At 29.6% G+C, this 18,324-nt stretch overlaps 1 protein-coding gene and 1 long non-coding RNA gene across 3 annotated transcripts; both read right to left on the reverse strand.

The window, feature by feature from the left end:
* Nucleotides 1–2,027: 2,027 nt before the first annotated feature.
* Nucleotides 2,028–12,683, reverse strand: LOC119677903 (NACHT and WD repeat domain-containing protein 2). Its single transcript, XM_038089483.1, has 17 exons — nucleotides 11,598–12,683; nucleotides 11,427–11,515; nucleotides 11,053–11,373; nucleotides 9,950–10,094; nucleotides 8,479–8,704; nucleotides 7,859–8,300; nucleotides 7,600–7,800; nucleotides 6,404–7,252; nucleotides 5,941–6,333; nucleotides 5,507–5,820; nucleotides 5,344–5,447; nucleotides 5,097–5,284; nucleotides 4,465–5,000; nucleotides 3,987–4,351; nucleotides 3,722–3,921; nucleotides 3,477–3,646; nucleotides 2,028–2,664 (listed from the first exon to the last, which is right to left on the reverse strand). The coding sequence occupies exons 1-17, from the start codon at nucleotides 11,698–11,700 to the stop codon at nucleotides 2,136–2,138; spliced, it is 5,175 nt and encodes a 1,724-aa protein (XP_037945411.1). The 5' UTR covers nucleotides 11,701–12,683; the 3' UTR covers nucleotides 2,028–2,135.
* Nucleotides 12,684–15,923: 3,240 nt separating this feature from the next.
* Nucleotides 15,924–17,996, reverse strand: LOC119679463. Of its 2 annotated transcripts, XR_005252402.1 has the most exons (5): nucleotides 16,591–17,996; nucleotides 16,401–16,511; nucleotides 16,273–16,345; nucleotides 16,153–16,220; nucleotides 15,924–16,097 (listed from the first exon to the last, which is right to left on the reverse strand). It is a non-coding gene; the product is annotated as an uncharacterized LOC119679463 (long non-coding RNA). The 2 variants fall into 2 exon arrangements; XR_005252401.1 differs by having other exon boundaries at nucleotides 16,401–17,984.
* Nucleotides 17,997–18,324: the final 328 nt, after the last annotated feature.

Genomic DNA, 18,324 nt, shown 5'->3' on the forward strand with positions numbered 1-18,324 from the left:
TGAAGAGATTTTATATATCTCGCAAGTATTAGAAAGAAGTAATGCTAAAACAGAAATTGCTTTTTTTAGAAAAAATATCTTTAAAAAACAAACTTATTTAGAATTACAAGAAAATTAGTAATATTTAATGATGATGAAACAAGTTTCGTTCCTTTGATTATATTAAAATCAATCCATTTAAGTGATTCTACAAATCAATTTGTTATATAATTTGTTAAAATTTTGTTATGCAAAACGTAATTATTGTCATAATTCTTACTTCAAAATAAAACAAAAAAATTTGTGTTATTAATATTGTAACTAGAGGCAAAGAGAAAACCCTTTTTTTGTAATTAAAATTAAAATTAGTCGATTTATATGAAGTTTTTCATTGTTTACGTTGTTTTGTTAAAAATAATTAATTAATTTTAGGTACATAAACTACAAAGAACGAACACTTATGTTGAATAAAAACATGAATAATATTATCATATGTATTTTAAAGCGAATATATTTCATAATTAATTAAATTTTCTTATATTGTTTTAACTGCTTCTTTAAGAGAGCATGATGGAATAATATAGCAAATTTTCGGAGTTTATATATAAAGCAATATATTTCTATATTATAAACTCTAAATAATAATTTGGTTTGTGTTGTGCTCTATATTTTTATAACATTTATTTTATTTCATTTTTTACACACATCCTCATTATTTATTTTATTCATCTTTCTAATTTATTAACATTTTATTTTAACATATTAGTGTAATAGTTCTTAAATATAATTAAATTGTTTTTAAATTAAATTTTTTAATTGCAAAAATTAATAATTATAAATTTTTTTTCATTAATATTTTACACATTTTTATAAACATTTTGTAACTATGTAAACAATAAAATAAATCAATAAACAATTCTTGTGTAACGAGTTATTGAGTATCCTATTCTTTCAGACTTCACACTTTATAATTTATAATGAGCATATGACTATTATAATCATATATAATTAGTAGTGCTTCAAAGGGTTCTCACATTTGAAATGAACACTAAATGTTCCAAGATGTTAGAGCTGCCCGAATAATTTGATCTATTCTTTCAACATCCTGGTAAAACCATGGAGATGCAACTTAATCTATCCATATTTTCGACATTCTGATATTTTGTGTAAGTGGAGAAATTGTATACAAGAGATAGACCATTCTGTTCCGAAATTCAATTTGTTAGGCACTTCTGGAAGCAAATCCATTTAAGGAGTAGGAGGAGGACTTACATCTTGGAGAAAAAAGAAGTAAACTTTTATACCAAGGATATAAACTTGATAAAATATGTAGCTTCTTAGTTTTGTAGGATTTAGGACTGAAATTGTCTTTTCATCTTCCTGACTATTATAGTGTTAGCTTTGGAGGTTTCTTAAAGGATTTGGGATTGGTACTGGTATCAGTCTCTCAGACCATAATAGTATTTATGAGGTGGGCGTTTTAGCAATCAAGGAAGTAGCTTTTAAGTTAGCTCTAGTAGACATGTTGTATCCAAAACTATTAACATATATTTGGATAGCCAGGCGGCTATCAAATTAATGAATTCGATTTCATAAAAAAAATAAAGCTACTCAAGGTAACCTGGTGGCTTTAAACGACGTTGGCAGTTTTTATAGTTAATCGAATTTAGGCTTCGAGGTACAATGACATTGAAGGAAACTGCAGGTCTGCTAAGATAGCTGTTCCCTGGGCACATGCAGGGTGTACCTTATCACAAAAACTATAGACTACGAGTAGAAGAAATATTTGAATTCAAGGTAAATGCTTAGTTTTGGTTAAAAGCAGAATAAATTTCTTTGGCAATTATACTTATAGTTCTCTAATGGAAGTGTCTAGTGCTAAGATAAAACATATCCTGTGCTTCAATAGGTTTTCGAAATGGTTTCACATATAAAAAAAGTTAAGGTCACGTGTAGGTTCTAAGTGAGTTGGTCAACTATACCATCACCCATAATAATATACCCTGACTTATTCGATTAAATTATTAATACATTAAAATCAATGAAAGAATAGTTTAATAACATGTATTTTTAATACTATGTAATTTGTACAAATTTTAAAGATTTTTCAATAGCTTTTGATTCATAGAAATTAAGTGTTTAATTTAAACATTTCTCTAATGCACATTCTCTATTAATCCCAACTCAGTTATACCATTCTCTTCATTTTCATCCTCGTAGTTTTCTCCATTCTTATTTTTGCCTTTTTGTCCATCGAAACGTGAAGAGATAGTAGCAACTCTTATAGCTGCTTTAAATCCAACACGAGCCTTCATTTTTGCTAACTTAGCTTTCCAGTTTTCATCTCGAGATGGCAGACCACTTAAGAAATCATTCATATCAACTTTAAGCGGATCCACAATAGCTAACACAGACATACAACCGTCAACAGTTCCCAATACAATGCAACGACCATCTTTGCTACTTTTGATGGCTGTCAATTCAGCTTGTAGCTTATAATTAGCAATCATCTCAGTATCTACAGTACGAAAGACACGTATTGTCTTACGACCACTGTGATAATAACATACATATTCATCATTTTCGGTAAAGATACAAATAACAGAGAATACACCCTCAGCTACTTTTGGTATAAAAGTTTTTACTGTAGTACCTTTGCGTAGCTCTAGCATTTCCAGACCACCACTATAATAGAGACAAGTAAATATTTTAAGGAGAGAAAAAAAATCAAAGGTTAAGATGAATAGGAAGATATATAATTGACTGAATTTAAAATTGGTAGTTTTGAAAAAAATAAAAAGGGACAAGCAAAAAAAAAAAAATAAATGTTAGATAGAAAAGAAGTAAAATAGGTAAACCCCTAGTGGAAAAAAATTTAATAGAAGTGTTATTTAGACATTTGCAGAATAACAAAAAGAAAACTGAAAAAACGAATATAAATAACTACAACTACAATGAAAGATATGTAAAATAAATGTATGAAAATTAATAATATATAGAAAAATATAAAAAAAATGTAAGTATTATAAAATGATCAATAGAAAGACAGTATAGATAGTTAATTACAAATAAGCAACATATTAGAAATTCAAAAAAAGTTTCATATTTATATACGTCAAAACAAATTTAGACTTATAAAAAATCTTAGATGAGAAAGAGAGAGAAGGAAATAACTTGTGTTTATTGTACAAATGCATTTTAGGAAGTGAAAATAATTAATTAATTATTTCTTATAATGATTTATAAGATATTTTAATTTATCTATTTTTTAAATAATTATTATTTAAATTATAAAATTTATTATAGATAGAAAAATTGTGTATTCGTATCAATTATTCGAATTGACACGAAAAAACAGGGATTAAGTAATATAAAGATATATAACAAAATAAGAAAAAAGTTTTTAAACTAAGAAAAAATAAGTAAGCAAATAAATTAAAGAATTATAAAAATATACAGTTTTAGTTTGATCTTCAAATAATATAGTTTTCACTTACCGTGTAGGTGCATATAAACCATTTTTACCATCTCGTGTAATACTGCCACCCCATTTTGCTATTGAACGTATATGTTTTTTACTTTTAATATCCATAATGCTTCCTTTTTCACTACTAATAACCGCTACTTGGTTTACCTTGTGCGGCATAGGTACAAGTGATATAACTTCCTAAAAAAATATTAAATTAGTTACAATATATATATAAGGTAGTAATCTATGAATTTTTCTTTTTTTCGTACATACTTTGATAGAACAGCCTCTAAGTAGGATTTTTGAAACGAAAGCGCCATTAGAGGCATTATAGACGCCTAGGCAATCTTTATTTGATTTATCGACTGTGCAGACCACAATATGTGCTGCATCTGCTGTAATCACTGACTGACGAAACGGTATACCTGGTATCATACGTATTCCATAGTCAAAACTGAATAATGCTGTTCCTTCTATTAAATAGAAAATGTATATTGTTTAATTTTAAGTGATTCATACTCTATTACAACATATTTACCTGGTACTGCTCTAACCACAGTTCTTGCTGTTAATTTCGGGCCATCCTCGCCAGCAAGATCTGATTTATGATTTATATTTGCACAGGAAACTGTCATTACTTTATAACCATAATCCATTAAAGTCACTTGCTGAATGCCGGGTTCATCGTCGCGAAAAACTACTTGCTCTGACACACGATTCCATATAAGGAATTTACCTGTTTCCGAAGAGATAACAAAACGTCCATCTGGTGTGATTTCAGCATGCGTGACTATAGCTCCCAATGGACTATCAGCCAATTTTGATAATAATCTACCAGAACGAGTTTCCCAAACACCAACACAACTTCTTGTAACTGTAACACCTAAGTCAACTTCGGAAAGGCTGAAGTATTTAAAATATATAAATATATTTACGTTTCATATATGTAAAAAATGTAAATATAAAAATTCTTATATATAAACTATTAACTATTGTGAATTATATTCATTAGTCACCTTATATTATCGATTTGTAACTCATGTCGATCAATGACGTGTACTTTCTCAAATATATTATTTATATTCCAAACTTTTACTGAACGATCAATGGAAGAGGTTACTACATTATTCCAATTACCAATGGTAAGCGCTTCTAGCTGTATTATACGTCCAAAATGCGCGTCAAGTACTTTGGCCAATTGTCTCGTTTTTAAACACCACACATACAAATTTTTACGCACACCAGCTACAGCATAGTCCATTTTGGAGCTTACCATAATTGAATTTGATTGTAATATTTTTGTTGTAATATTACGCACTCCGTGTGGTAATGCAAAATACATAACTTCTTTGCTAAGACGTTCACCATCTTTCCCAAAATCCCATATAACAAAACCTTTGCCTGCTGTACCCAAAAGCATTCGATCATCTTGATCCAATCGTAATTGTAGCAGCATTTCTTTTTCGTCATTATCATAGCGACTGAGGTGTTCCACCATTGCCCAACTTATATCTTCACTTTCTTTAGTGTGGATTAATTCGAATACGCTAACCTTTTTTTTTTGTAAAGATAAAAATTTAAGTAGAAATTGGGGATAAAATTAAGAATTAAAGTTTTACTTTCTGAATGACAGTATTTAGGAATTTACCTGATAATTTTCTTCACTTATGCAGCCATACAATTTTTTGCGATCAGAACTTAATACTAAAGCACTATAAAAATGTAAACTTTCAGAAAAGATCTCACCACGATAAGAATTGAAACGTAAGCGAGTTTCATTAATAGAACCTGACCAAAATATAATGTTATAGTCTCGTGGTGACATAAATTCCATATCTAAATGAATGAAATACTGTTAAAATTTTTTTATTATTTCATTATCAACAACAAATTACTTAATATTTCCCACTCATTTGTAGAACCGGGAACTGTAAAAGTATTAACAAGGTTTCCACGCATATCATATTGTGCCCATTTTTGTTTGCACGTTATAAAGAGGCTGAGAAACATACAAAAATATTGGTTATCATACAAATATTAGAATTGACAGAGACCTACTTTTGGTTTAATAAGAACAAACCACTAACAGGACCATCTTCTATGTCAAAAGGGCTGTTGATAATCACAAATTCACTAGATAGCATATTTAATAACACTGTCTGATTATTATTAGAATATGCGGCAGCCCATTTGTTGTCAGGACTTAATGCCAACTGCTGCATAATACCTTCAATACCTGGATTCACATCACGTGTTAAATCTGATGTGGAGAGATCAAAAGTTATAAAATGTGTAGATATTGAAACCATATAACGTCGATCGGTGGTTAAACGAAACTCGAATACAGCAAACTGATGACCCTCTAAAGAATACTAGATGAAAAAAATAAAATAAATGTTATTTATTATTAAAAATTAATATTTAAAAATTTTATTTTAACATGTGAAATATTTGTTTTTATATGTGTGCATGAAACTTTTCTTTTATATTACCTTAAGTGGTCCACCTGGTGTATGCAAACAATGATTAACCGGTATAAGTGCACAATCTTTAGGTCCACAACGGTCGCAAGCACGCAATAACATTTTTATATTACTATTACCACCGATTTCTGGCAGCAAGCGTCCAACCAACTGTGGCGCCAACATATTTGGATGTACCGCTAATATAGCACCTCCCAACCGTAATGCATCAGCGACTAACATTAGTTCACGTTTAGCCTCATTATTATCAGTATTTGAGGAAGCATCTTCAAAATCAGCCAAAACTGCTTGCAGTGGACAACTGGAAAGTTTTGCATGCAACCAATCATAATTAAACAGCACATGCTCAAAAAGATCCTTGAAGCGTCTGGAGCGTACAAAGTGGAAAGGTAGTTCACCAAACTGCAAATATATATATAAAAGGAAATACTTCTATATAAAACTGTATAACAAAAAAATATGTAAAACTTACTTTTCTTAAATTGTAGCGTCTGGAGCTGCCATCCTTACTCGTAAATACTAGAGGTTGTATAGGTACTTTTCGATCAGCAACACCCTCTTTATCGGTCAATCCAAATCGATGCCTCTGTATTTCGGTAAATTTAAATGGTTTTGGTATACCTCCACCCCAAATGCCCAAATAGTAATCGGCTATCATAGAGTGAAAATACATGGCCATATTCATATTCTTGAAATAACGTTCCTTAGCTGTATCGCGAAACTGTCTATGATACCAGTTCATAACATTGACACCATCTGCTTCACGTTCGCTTAGGTAATTCGGCAAATCATTTCTTATACGTGTCCATAAAAGTGGCGGTATACGTCTAACCGGAGGCAAATGGTATTGGTAGACATCATCTAAGACTTTATCGTCCAAAGAGATCAAATCTTCCAATTCACTTTCTGATAAGCCAGACTTTGCAGCTGTTATATATGCAAGCGCATGAAATACTAATATACGGCCATGCTGTTTCTCAATACGTTCGAAGAGCATCATAATAGAATCCATAACCGTATTGGCTAAATGAGTTTCTTGAGGTCTGGTATAGCTGCGCCAGCGACAAATTTCGGCAAAAACCAATTTTACAAATATTGGCAACGAGCATTTACTGATAGCATTAGCAACTAAGCGCCATTGATAATTATTAAGATCTCGGCAGGCTGTCTTCATCCACATTTTTATGACATTCATAGCCAGATCTTCGCCCAATGCAGTAACTTCTATAAAATTTTCATCAGTATCAATCATTTTACGTAGCACATAGTATTCATGAGATACAGTAGGATTGGATTCCTCATTTGCACATGATATGATAATCTATAAAATACATATATATATGTTAGGTATAGAGAGAAAACATATGCAAAATTATATTATTTACAGCTCACCGGATTTTGGTGCTTATAAATGGTTTGTCTTACCAAATTATTTGTGCTTAGATATTGTTTAAATATTTTTAGCAGACACAAGTCAAGCAATTTGAAAAACTTATACATACTTAGGCATTCCAATTTAAGTAAAATAGGTGTTTTAAAAATTTTTTTTATTTTTGTAGTGCTTGAGAATATGTGAAGGTCATGCATTTAAGTCATGCAAAAAGTAGAAATATTAAACATATATACACAGAAGGAAGCAAAATTTTTTCGAACTTCCTTCCAACTCACCTTGCAGTGGGGTGGTAATCTGGTTGGTATCCAGGATACCTTATTCGAATCTTGTGTACCAGTCAATTGATCAACTGAATCAAGGTATAACGTTAAAGGTTGATTCGAACTTGCATAAGTTAGTAATTGCTTAAAATGTGCTGTTAAAGGTACAAGATCGTCGGGTATATTCTCGAAAGGTAGCATATAGTTATATGAAATCTGCGCTGAAATATAGTAAACTATCGTGTTTTATTAAAAGTAATCGAAATGATTTCACCTGTTGACAAATCGAGATAAGTGTAGGAGTAAGCGCGCTTGAATCAGGTGTGGTGCCTAGAAATCGTATTATGTTTAACGGTCGCTTATCAGCAAACCATTGTGTTGCTACTAGTGAAGCGCTTTTTGCAAGTAATGATGTTTTTCCACAACCTCCCTCGCCATAAAGGACAAGTGGCTTCTCTGAATCCCCCAGCATATAGCGCTTGATATGTTCGAGATTTTCTTCACGACCATAAAAAACTTTTACCGAATTATTGCAAGCGTGCAAATGCTGAAGGATTTCAGTTACTATCTGTCCCTGTGCACTGGAGTCTTCTTTGCGCATAGCACGATCAACCAATTTCACAATGTTCTTATAGAAATGCGATATAAAGTGATTAAGATACTCCTCATGTGTTTCAATATCCAAACCCTCGCGTCCAATCCATTCCACTGTATATCTAATTAAATTAATTTCAAATAATTTATAATGAAATATGTATAAAAGTATTGCATATATTGTAATACTCAATTTTCCTCAATTAGATAATAACATATTTAGCGAATTCACTTAAATACTTAAATTATGTTTAAGTTCAATTGTATTTATTAGTAGTCATATTTTTATGCTTTACTTACTTTTGCATATTACTATTCTCAATTTTATTAGGTAGACGCGTGTCCCTGAGATCCCCAAGCAACTTTGCCGATTCCGTATCTAAACTGCGATTTATAATATCCACGAATAGGGATGCCTTTTTAAGATTTTGTAAATTAATGTTATTGATGTAGCGTACGTATGCCAAACAGTGATTTTTTGTGTTCTTGACATTTAAAATGCCATTAATAACTTCACGTTCCGTCACTGTAAATTAAAAGTGAAAAAGATTTGTTTAAGTTATGTATTTGCACTTATATATAGAATTTGTTTCAAATTATTTAATGCAGATAGATGATTCTTAATCTTAATCTTTGTCGTTGTCGTTTCAATCTTTGTGGTTTTAAGTCAACTGTGTACAGTAGAATTTTATTTGTAACGTTAGTTTTTCGAATGTCGAATGTGACGCGTCTTATGACGAAAAGAAACTAAAAGGATGCGAATAGTAATGAAAAAACAACAAAAATTTTAATTAATTTATTGAAATTGGACTGATAACGGTATATAACGGTATTTGCAGTATTGCCAGGTATTCATCATCAGTGATATTAGAAAATATTCGAATTTTTTATTTAATTAGTTTATACCTAGTACATATATAATTTGTAGGACTACAAATACCAGGCTTAGAACTCGTGCCTGACTAATTAGAAACGATGACTAATCGTGTTTTTTCACAAGTAGCCAAGCACAAACTTTCAATGCTTAAGTTCCAAGTTTTTTATAATTTTATTTGTAAATGACACTAACAAAAATACTTGCTATACTTTTTAAATTAGAATGACGTTATAATTTTGATGAATTTTATTTATGATTCATATTTACAAATTTTTATTTATTCGACAGTGCAGCTTTTTTTAAGCCTTACGGTTTGAGAATATATACGTTTTCGAAGTCAATTTTCTATCGAAATGCATGTTTAAATATTTTGTTACGTTGCTTTCGGATATATTTATCTTCTTGATTTTTATGACTTTGTTTCTTTGGGCTTGATATATAATTTTTTTACCGAGTAAGTAATTATATCTATTCTATTTTAAAGTTTGACGGAAGCACTTTTTGGATAAGTGTCACCAGCCAAAATGGCAAAGTTATAACAAATCTAACATATTTATTAATATTTAACTAATTATAAAAGTTTAATAAATAAATTATGATTCCATTTCATATGAGAGGTGTTTTTATTTGGTAATTTTATTTTGGAATTTGTTTAAAATATTTTGAAAATTTATATTTTGTTATTATTGTATGTAATTATTTATTTATTTATTTAAAGTAAGAATTCACATTCAAGTAATGCACTTTTTTCTCAAAATGCTTTTCAGACTTTTAAAACACCTGATATATGTATAATATATAGTAAATAGAATATTCACTAGTTTCCAATATTCACTACACAAAGTCTAAAAATTAAATTGAAAAACAATTGATTTAATTTGTAAATTTTCTTACCTGACATGAAATAGTTATGTACCGCTTCTTTATCCATTTTACTACTAGCTCCCAAAGATGCAGCGGCCTTTCTTAGAAGTTTTTGCATTTTATTTAAGGTATCCCACCAAACAGCTTGGTCTTCTGCTTGTAATTTTGGTACACGCTAATATATTTATTATGAATAAAATAATATATATATATATTTAAAATTTATTTAATTCACCATTAAAAGAATCTGTTTTAATTCTGTGAAAATAGTTCTCATCGTTATAGCTATAGTAGAATAGTAGTAGATGTAGTAAAATAGTACTATATATATCTCACTGTACAATATATATCTCACTAGTCAAATTAGATTTTATTTAAAAATACTTAAGCATACGATTGTAGTATATTACGATTTTGAAAGTGTCGTTTTATAAAACAGAGCGTAAAGAAATATTAGATTTAATAGTTTCTATTGGGTTAATTTCTGGAGCAACTTGTCTTCAATTACTAAATGCTATAAAAAAACCTTACAACAGCATTATTTATTTATCACATATATAATAAAAGTATTATATATAGGTGACAAGGACTAGCTACAGGAACTTTTTAAATATAACAACAATAATAATTTTTCTATTCATTTAATATTAATTATTTATTTTCTGTTGGGCTTATTTTCTAGAGTAACTTGTTTTCAATGACAAAATGCAATTGACCCGTACCACTTAACCAGTTACAACAACATTATTTATTTATAAAATAAATAAAAGTATACCATATAGGGGTGTTGGTTACAGGAGTCGTCGAATTATAGAGTTTATATAGAATTTTATAGAATATTCTTGTGATTTTATCAAGAATAGCGTAGTTTAACCTTTTCGCTGAGTAAAACAATTAAAAAAGATTATATGTAACATATATGTTATAACATAGACCAATATAAAAGTAGAATAATTTTTTGATTAAAGCAGAGTACATATAATTTTTAAAATAAAAAAAATTAGTACATAGTGAAAAAAATTAATTTGATGTGGAGTCGTATGTGCACGCTATATCAAATAAATTATATAATAACAATATTCTTATAGCAATTCTTATATACAATAATAATAAAATTTTTTTCATATATTTACCTTATTATTAAAATTGATCAGAATTGAAGAGATTGGTTGTAACACAGAAATAGGTGGTACAGCATTGCTGTCTTTTTTATACCAAAGATCCAATAATGCACGATCCACACCCATTGAAGTTAGTTCCTCACAAATCAACTGTAATTCTGAAGAGACAATATAAGTCGGTATAGGCCGATAACCGTACTTTTGTCCCAAAAAGACTATAAAATTGGGTCCCATCGACAAACGTTGACAATTCTGAATTTCGCGCATACACAATTCTGTGGTCATGTGATCATCAGTGGCCTCATCACGTACACCCCAACGCATATCAACTACCTAAATATTTATATAAAATATCAGGAAATTACTGAAAGTTGTAAGAAAAGCACCTGGAATTCTAGACCATGTTTTTCACGACAATAATCCTTTATGCGTGGATAACATTTAGCCATAAGCGTGTTACGTTCCATCGTGGTATCTTTGCAATAATTTTACAGTTAAATATTTATTATTTGAGATTACATAAGTTGCTGAAAACTTTTTAATTATAGTATCTTTACCCGTGAAAGTGGAACTGGTGAATATACGCACTATTTTGGAACTAACCGGTGGCAGCGATTCCATCGAACCGGCAAATATGGAATCTATTGTACGGTCATCCATATTTGACCGATTTCTTTGATTTCTTTAACAGTGCACAGTATTAAAAATATAATTTTTTAATTTTTTGTTTTTGAATATCGGAGTGTTTGGTTTAACTACGTCCGACTTCATTGGTACGTGATATAAGACTGCATTGCAGAAATTTAAGCGAATCCTCAGCAAAGCTACATAAATTATTCAAAAGATGAAATTGAACTTGTTTGATCAATAATTTCAGACTGAATTTGAATTTTTGTTAAATGATGTTTATTTCGTGATATCACCTTTAGGAATATTTTTGGTAGGTAGACTTTTATTATTGTTTGCGATTTTTTTGTTTATTATTGTTGCCATAAAGAAAATCGGAAGGGTTGAACTGAAACTGATATTTGGCACATTTCAGGGTAAAAGTGCAAAAACTAAGCATGGCCTTTTTTCTGATTGATTGACTGCTGACATTTCGTCTTGATTTCGTTGCATTTGAAAAATGTTGCAAATTTTTGTCTGAAGGTTTATGCGTCTTTATAGTATTGTCCTGTTGCTTTAGCATTGTGGATTTAAGATACTCCCCTCTTTAGTAAAACTGAAAACAGCTGATTTAATTGTTTATTTATATTTTGGTAGTTTGTTTGCGTTCAAATGTGAAACTGAGTGATTTGCATGACTTTGCTGGTGTTGTCTATGATTGTCCTTGCGTGCAAACTGTAAAACAATGAACTGCTTCAAGTAACGCATTAAAACGTCATCCATCTATTGACTTTTATTTTATAATTCAAAGTCTTTTGCCGCACTTATAAAAGTCAATGGAGTCGAACTTTAGCGACCTTAAGAGTCTTTTAGTGTAGTGTAGTCCGAAATAATTTTAGGGAAGCGAAAGTTACGTTCAACTTTTTAAAAGGAAGTTAGCGTGCGCCTAAGTCTGTAATGTAATTCCGATTCTATTGAATGTTAAAGTGCGAAAATGTAGGTAAAGTTCAAAGCTGAAAATGATAAAATCAAACATGACACAATTTAGACACTTGACGATAGCAAATTGGAAAAGCAAAAATAAAACAAAAAATAAGCGTGAAAATTGTTTCTTTAAACACCAAAAACTATAGAACCGCCTTCCTAAACGAAATAAAAATTTGCGAATGAATGGGTTCATGTTCGAAAAACTTTGGAAATAGAATTATTAATAAAGGAATGAAAAAGGGAAGAAAGAATAAATAAATTAGTTGTCAAAGAACTTTGGCATTGGCCTTCAGTCAAAATGATTTTAATTTCCACGTGCCGTGATTTGAATACGTAGTGACGTGTTTTCATCTTTTTTTTTTGTAGTTTTTAATTGCAGCACTTTTTTTAGTTATATAACGCCATAATGTAGCACGACTTTATATGAACCCTAACATTTAAGATTATAGACTGAAGTCTTCAAATCAATATTGAAGTTAAACTTCATTGAAGATTTTTAATCTTATATGTGAGAGAAATGAAGTTAAGGAAACATTAACAATTTCGTTTATATTCTGTTTTAGAATGTACTAGAAGGTTAATCGATAATTGAATATAAAATAATTACATAGAGGATTGCATAAAACTCATATTTTATTCGTCTAAAGAACAATTCTTTAAAATACTCTCTAAAACAATGGATAAGCATTCAGATTTTTTATTTCATTTCTAACAATTCCTAAAAAAATGATTGAATATTTGCAATATTAGATGATAATAATCAGGCACGTAGTCAAGGGAAGGGAATTTAAGAGCCTAAAAACCAATTAATATAAATAGAAGAATGGTATTTATAAATATGTAGAATGTTTAATATTAATGAATCCTGTTTTATAAAATGAACATTTTTCTAAATTATTGAAAGTATATGAAAACTTTTTCCAGAGTAAATTTCATGCTATGGACCTGATGACAATCATCAAACATGCCTATTTTAGAATTGCATTTTAGCAAAAGATAGTGCGCAAGTACAAATTATTTTTATAAAAAATGATACCTCTATGTAAGTACCGGTAATTTAAGAAACATAAAAAAGCTTTGAACTCGTTTGATATCTAAATCATAGGAAGTAGAATAACGAATAAAACATAATAACAAAAGGATTTGTTTTTTCTTTTATTTAAGCCATTATTTTCTGATACGGTCTATTGCCAATAAGTAGTTCTACTGTTAATCATATATATAAATGATATTACACATAGAGATATAGAAATCTTATAGCACTATACTATTATTTAAATGCCAATTTTTTTTAAATATGACTCCATCTACCTCCCGAGATTACCTAAATCTGCGACACCGCTTTTTCAAACCATTCGGCATTTAAACATTGTTCTTGAGATATCCACGTTTTTATTTATTATTAGATATGAAAAATGGTACAATGCAAGATTTAAGATATTCTCTTGTCTCTTGGTTAACGACTCATATATTTCATTAAATTCAAAGTGTATATGATAACTACAGCAGATACAAACAGACAGTTCTAGTTAGATCAAGAGACCTCTTAATATTTTTACTGTCGATCAAAGTGAGTTGTCTATTACCAATTAGTGTGCGACTATACAACCAATTTATATTTGATATAACGAAGTAATGGCACAGTTGAAAAAGTGAAAAATACGAACAAGTTGGTTGTGACTAGATATCCTGATGAGTGTTATTTTTGATTTATGTTAACTAAAATTCAGTGTTTAAAGATTATAGAGATTTTGTAGTTTTCTGAGTATTAAAGTTTATAATAAGGCGTTTATTTTTTTATCAGTTATTGAAATATATATAATATATAGAATAGCACATACCGTGGTTCACAGCTTATTTCGTGCAAGCAATATTTTTGTAGATTTAGTCGTGAAAATCCAAAATTTTGTTTAAATAAAAAATTTTAAATATGCAACTATAAAGAATGTTTAGTTTTTATTATAAAACAAAAAAAAATTTAGCAAAAATATCAATATTCAAGAAGTTAAGTGAACAAAAACAAACATACACCAAATTCTGACCTCACAGCTTATTTCGTGCAAAACATTTTTTTTAGAAAATTAATCATTTTTGGCATAAAAAAGTGAATTTTAGTATTTAGTGGGATAGCCCTTTTGTTTAATTACTGCCTCCAACCTTGAGTGCATTGAAGTAACTAATTTTTGAGTATATTCCACTGATATTTTTTGCCATTCCAATTTTAAAGCAGCTTTCATACTTTCCTTGCTATAAATGTTATGTTTTTTTATGTTAGTTTCCAGAATATGCCATAAATTTGCTATGACATTAAAGTCAGGTAATTGGGGAGGTGTTTGGATGATGTGTGGACAATTCCCAACAAGCCAAGTCTGCACAAGACCCGACTTGTGCTTCGAATCGTTATCCTGGTAGAAACAGAAATTGTTAATTATGCCTAAATATTCGGCACTTTTATGCAAATTTTGCTTTAATATATTAAGATACACTTCTTTATCCATTGTTGATTCTATAAATTGTAGATTACCTACTCCTGCCGCTGATTTACACCCCAATACTATCACATGCTTGCCGCCGTGTTTAACTGTGCCATATAAATTTTGTTTTTGGAGCTTAGTATGTGATATATTTGGCGTATTTGGCATAGTATTTCACATATGATTTACCATCTGAAGCGTAGAGATTAAATTTACTCTAATTGACAAAAAATACTGATTTTCAGGAAGAACTATTCTTGTGCAGGTGGTGTGTGGTAAACTGCATGCGAAACCGTCGGAAGGTATGTGATAGTATTGGGGTGTAAATCATTAATATATTAATATATTTTTAAACGATTAGTTTATTAAATGATTGTACTTATACAGCTTTATTAAAAATTGATTCAATTTAAATTTAACTAAATACACAAGAAGCCTGAAATTCAATGCAAATATAGAAATAATGTAACTATCAGTGACTGAAACAACGGGTTAATAAAATGATGACATCAGAATTAATAAATAGATGTATGTAATCTCAATAAGTAGACTTAAACTCATATTTTAAAAACTATACTCTTAGATAAAGATTTACAGCTATATTTTTATCCCTATACATTGTAACTAGAAGTACTTGTTGTTATTAGACAGTTTTAGCTATAGTGGTTGAAAAAAAAAATATTTGTCAATTTTACTATATATATAAAGTTACTGTGCTATTAATAATCCAAGTCATATTTTACTTTTTTCTTCATTTATTAAAATAAAAAAATTTTTAATTATAAATTCTTACATATTTATTATATAATTTTAAAATTTAGCATTCTGTTTTCTTTTCCAGCTCAAAATCTCTTTTCATTATTATCCACGTTTTGATTCATTTCCTATAATTGATGTTCTTGCATGCTACCACTTAGTGCCGTTTTCGCTGCAGTATTAAGAGATCCGTCAATAAACTTATTGAAAATGTTTAAGAGCATCACAGGGAATCTGAAATTTTAATAGTTTTAATTATATTCAACTGAATAAACTGAAACTAGCTAACCTTAGCTTAAGAAAGTCGTAAAAGAATATCTTTAAATTTTTTGACAATAATGCCTTTAAATTGGGAATCTGAAATTTCAAGAGTTTTAATTATGTTAAACAAAAAAATTTTAAATATTACCTGTGTTGTGGGAATGTTGGATTTTAGATGTTTTACATCCTGTACTTAAAAATGATGCTTTCAAATTGAGAATCTAAAATTTATAGGAGTTTTAAAAATTTTCAACAAATAAAAATTAAAAATATTACCACAGGTCTAAAGTACCGACTTTAATATGTTATAAATCATATTATCAAAAGATATTAAGAGCATCATCTTGTAAATCACTATTTTATTACTTTTCCGTCCTATTACTCGCTCTAAAATTTAGAACATTTATTTTGCATTAAACAAATTAAACAATCAAACAAATGGTCAACGCCATGATTAATTACATACACAAATTAATTCTGCAGTGACTTTTAATTCCATGTTTGTATGGTGATAATTTTCAGGTCTATTTAGATTAATTACCACTTCTGTGCATTACATAGATTAGATTTAAATGTGCTGTTTAGATCGTCTTAACCCATTAGTGTACGATTTTGCATATTTATATTCGATAGTCTTGAGACCCATATTTACATAGATACGCCAGGTATTTCTAAATATTTTAATTCTTTAAATGATTTGTTAGTTTCATGCCGAATGGTTCTTCTCCAAGTGGTTCCATCGTAAGGCAGCAGGACAGACCTCTTCGTAGGGTTTTCTTAATGAGCCCGTTATATTTTCGTTATTTTATTTGCATATTTTCTTGGTTTGTGAGTTGCAGCAACGTTTCATTCTCCATCAGACGGGGCCATCAAATTCTCAATATATTTCGCAGACAACAGTTCCAACATGCGGCTAGTTTCAGTCCTCAACAACCATATTTCAGAGCTATGCAGCAGAATTGATCTGACACATGGGTTATATACATTGATTTTGGTCTTCGGAGATAATTCGTTAGAGCTCCAGATATTGAAAGAGAGTTGCAAATGCGGATCTTGCTTTGTTAATTCTGCTTCGTACGTCAATGGCTGGGCCTCACGTTAGATTTATTATGCTTCCAAGGTAGCAGAAATTTTCAACGGTTTCAATGTTGGTGTTACTGACTGTGAAAGTGGGAGTTTGATTTGACTTAATCGTGCATGCCTTTATTTTGCTTATGTTGATTCGCAAACCCACTAGTGTGGTTGTAGTTGAAAGGGCATCAGTTTTTGCCTGCATATGCTTTTTATTTGAAGAGAGTTAAATTATGTCGTCGAGGTCTTCGAAATGTTGGTTGACCCTCCATTATGGAGGGTCCTCCTTCTTTCAACAGTGACTTTTATCAACACAGCATTTAACGTTACTGCAAATAGTAGTGTTGATAGCAAACAGCCTTGCTTAACTCCGGTCTGCGACAAAAAGCCCTAACTAATGAGACCTATGAAGGGAATTAATGTGCCTTAGTTCGCAAGCATGTTAGCTGTTTCTTTACTGTAGATCCTATTGTGATCAGAGATTCATATGAATATGACTTTACTTCTACTGGTCAACCCAGATATAAGATTTTTGGAGCTTCAATTAGCTTGTCTTTAGTAGTTCAAGATTGGAAAAATTTTATAGCAGCTTTTAGCTTTTATAGTCTGGCTTTTTGAATATAAAATAATGCTAACATTTTTAGAAAGCCTTCACTTGTGAGATGAAATGTAGTAAAGCATTTCATTAGAACAACTACGTTGCTTTTGTATTCATGAATGATAGTACCTACAAGCTACCTATATCACTGTATAAAAATATAGTGATATATATATTTCGGGCACGAAACATTTTTGTCATTAATATAACTGACTGACGTAAAGTAGAATTGTAATGAAACAAGTTTTATTTTTAATAACAATATATTTTAAGTAGTTTAAATGTTTGGTGTTTAAGTTTATGTTATTCTTTAATCGTATGCCAAAATATTTTATATTTAATATATAAATATATATGTATATATATGTTTAATTTTTGTAAAATTTACAAATCATAATTTTATTTTTATTTTACTTTAAATTTTTAAACGCTAGTAATACGAGCACATAATTAATTGCACTCTTATATGTATTTTCTATATTTAAAATTTGAAAATTTAATTACTTTAGTTAAAATAATTTAAGAGGATTT

The sequence above is a fragment of the Teleopsis dalmanni genome, chromosome 2 (genome assembly GCF_002237135.1).
Source record: "Teleopsis dalmanni isolate 2A chromosome 2, ASM223713v2, whole genome shotgun sequence".
NCBI classification, from domain to species: Eukaryota; Metazoa; Arthropoda; class Insecta; order Diptera; family Diopsidae; genus Teleopsis; species Teleopsis dalmanni.

What these genes read in the sequence shown, in the direction of transcription:
- LOC119677903 (XM_038089483.1), bottom strand. Translation starts at nt 11,700, where the DNA reads ATGGATGACCGTACAATAGATTCCATATTTGCCGGTTCGATGGAATCG. An exon ending in GATTACCACCCCACTGCAAG is followed by an intron (nt 7,253 to 7,599) that starts GTGAGTTGGAAG and finishes TGTATTTTATAG; the next exon opens with ATTATCATATCATGTGCAAA. An exon ending in AAATGAGTGGGAAATATTAA is followed by an intron (nt 5,285 to 5,343) that starts GTAATTTGTTGT and finishes TCATTCATTTAG; the next exon opens with ATATGGAATTTATGTCACCA.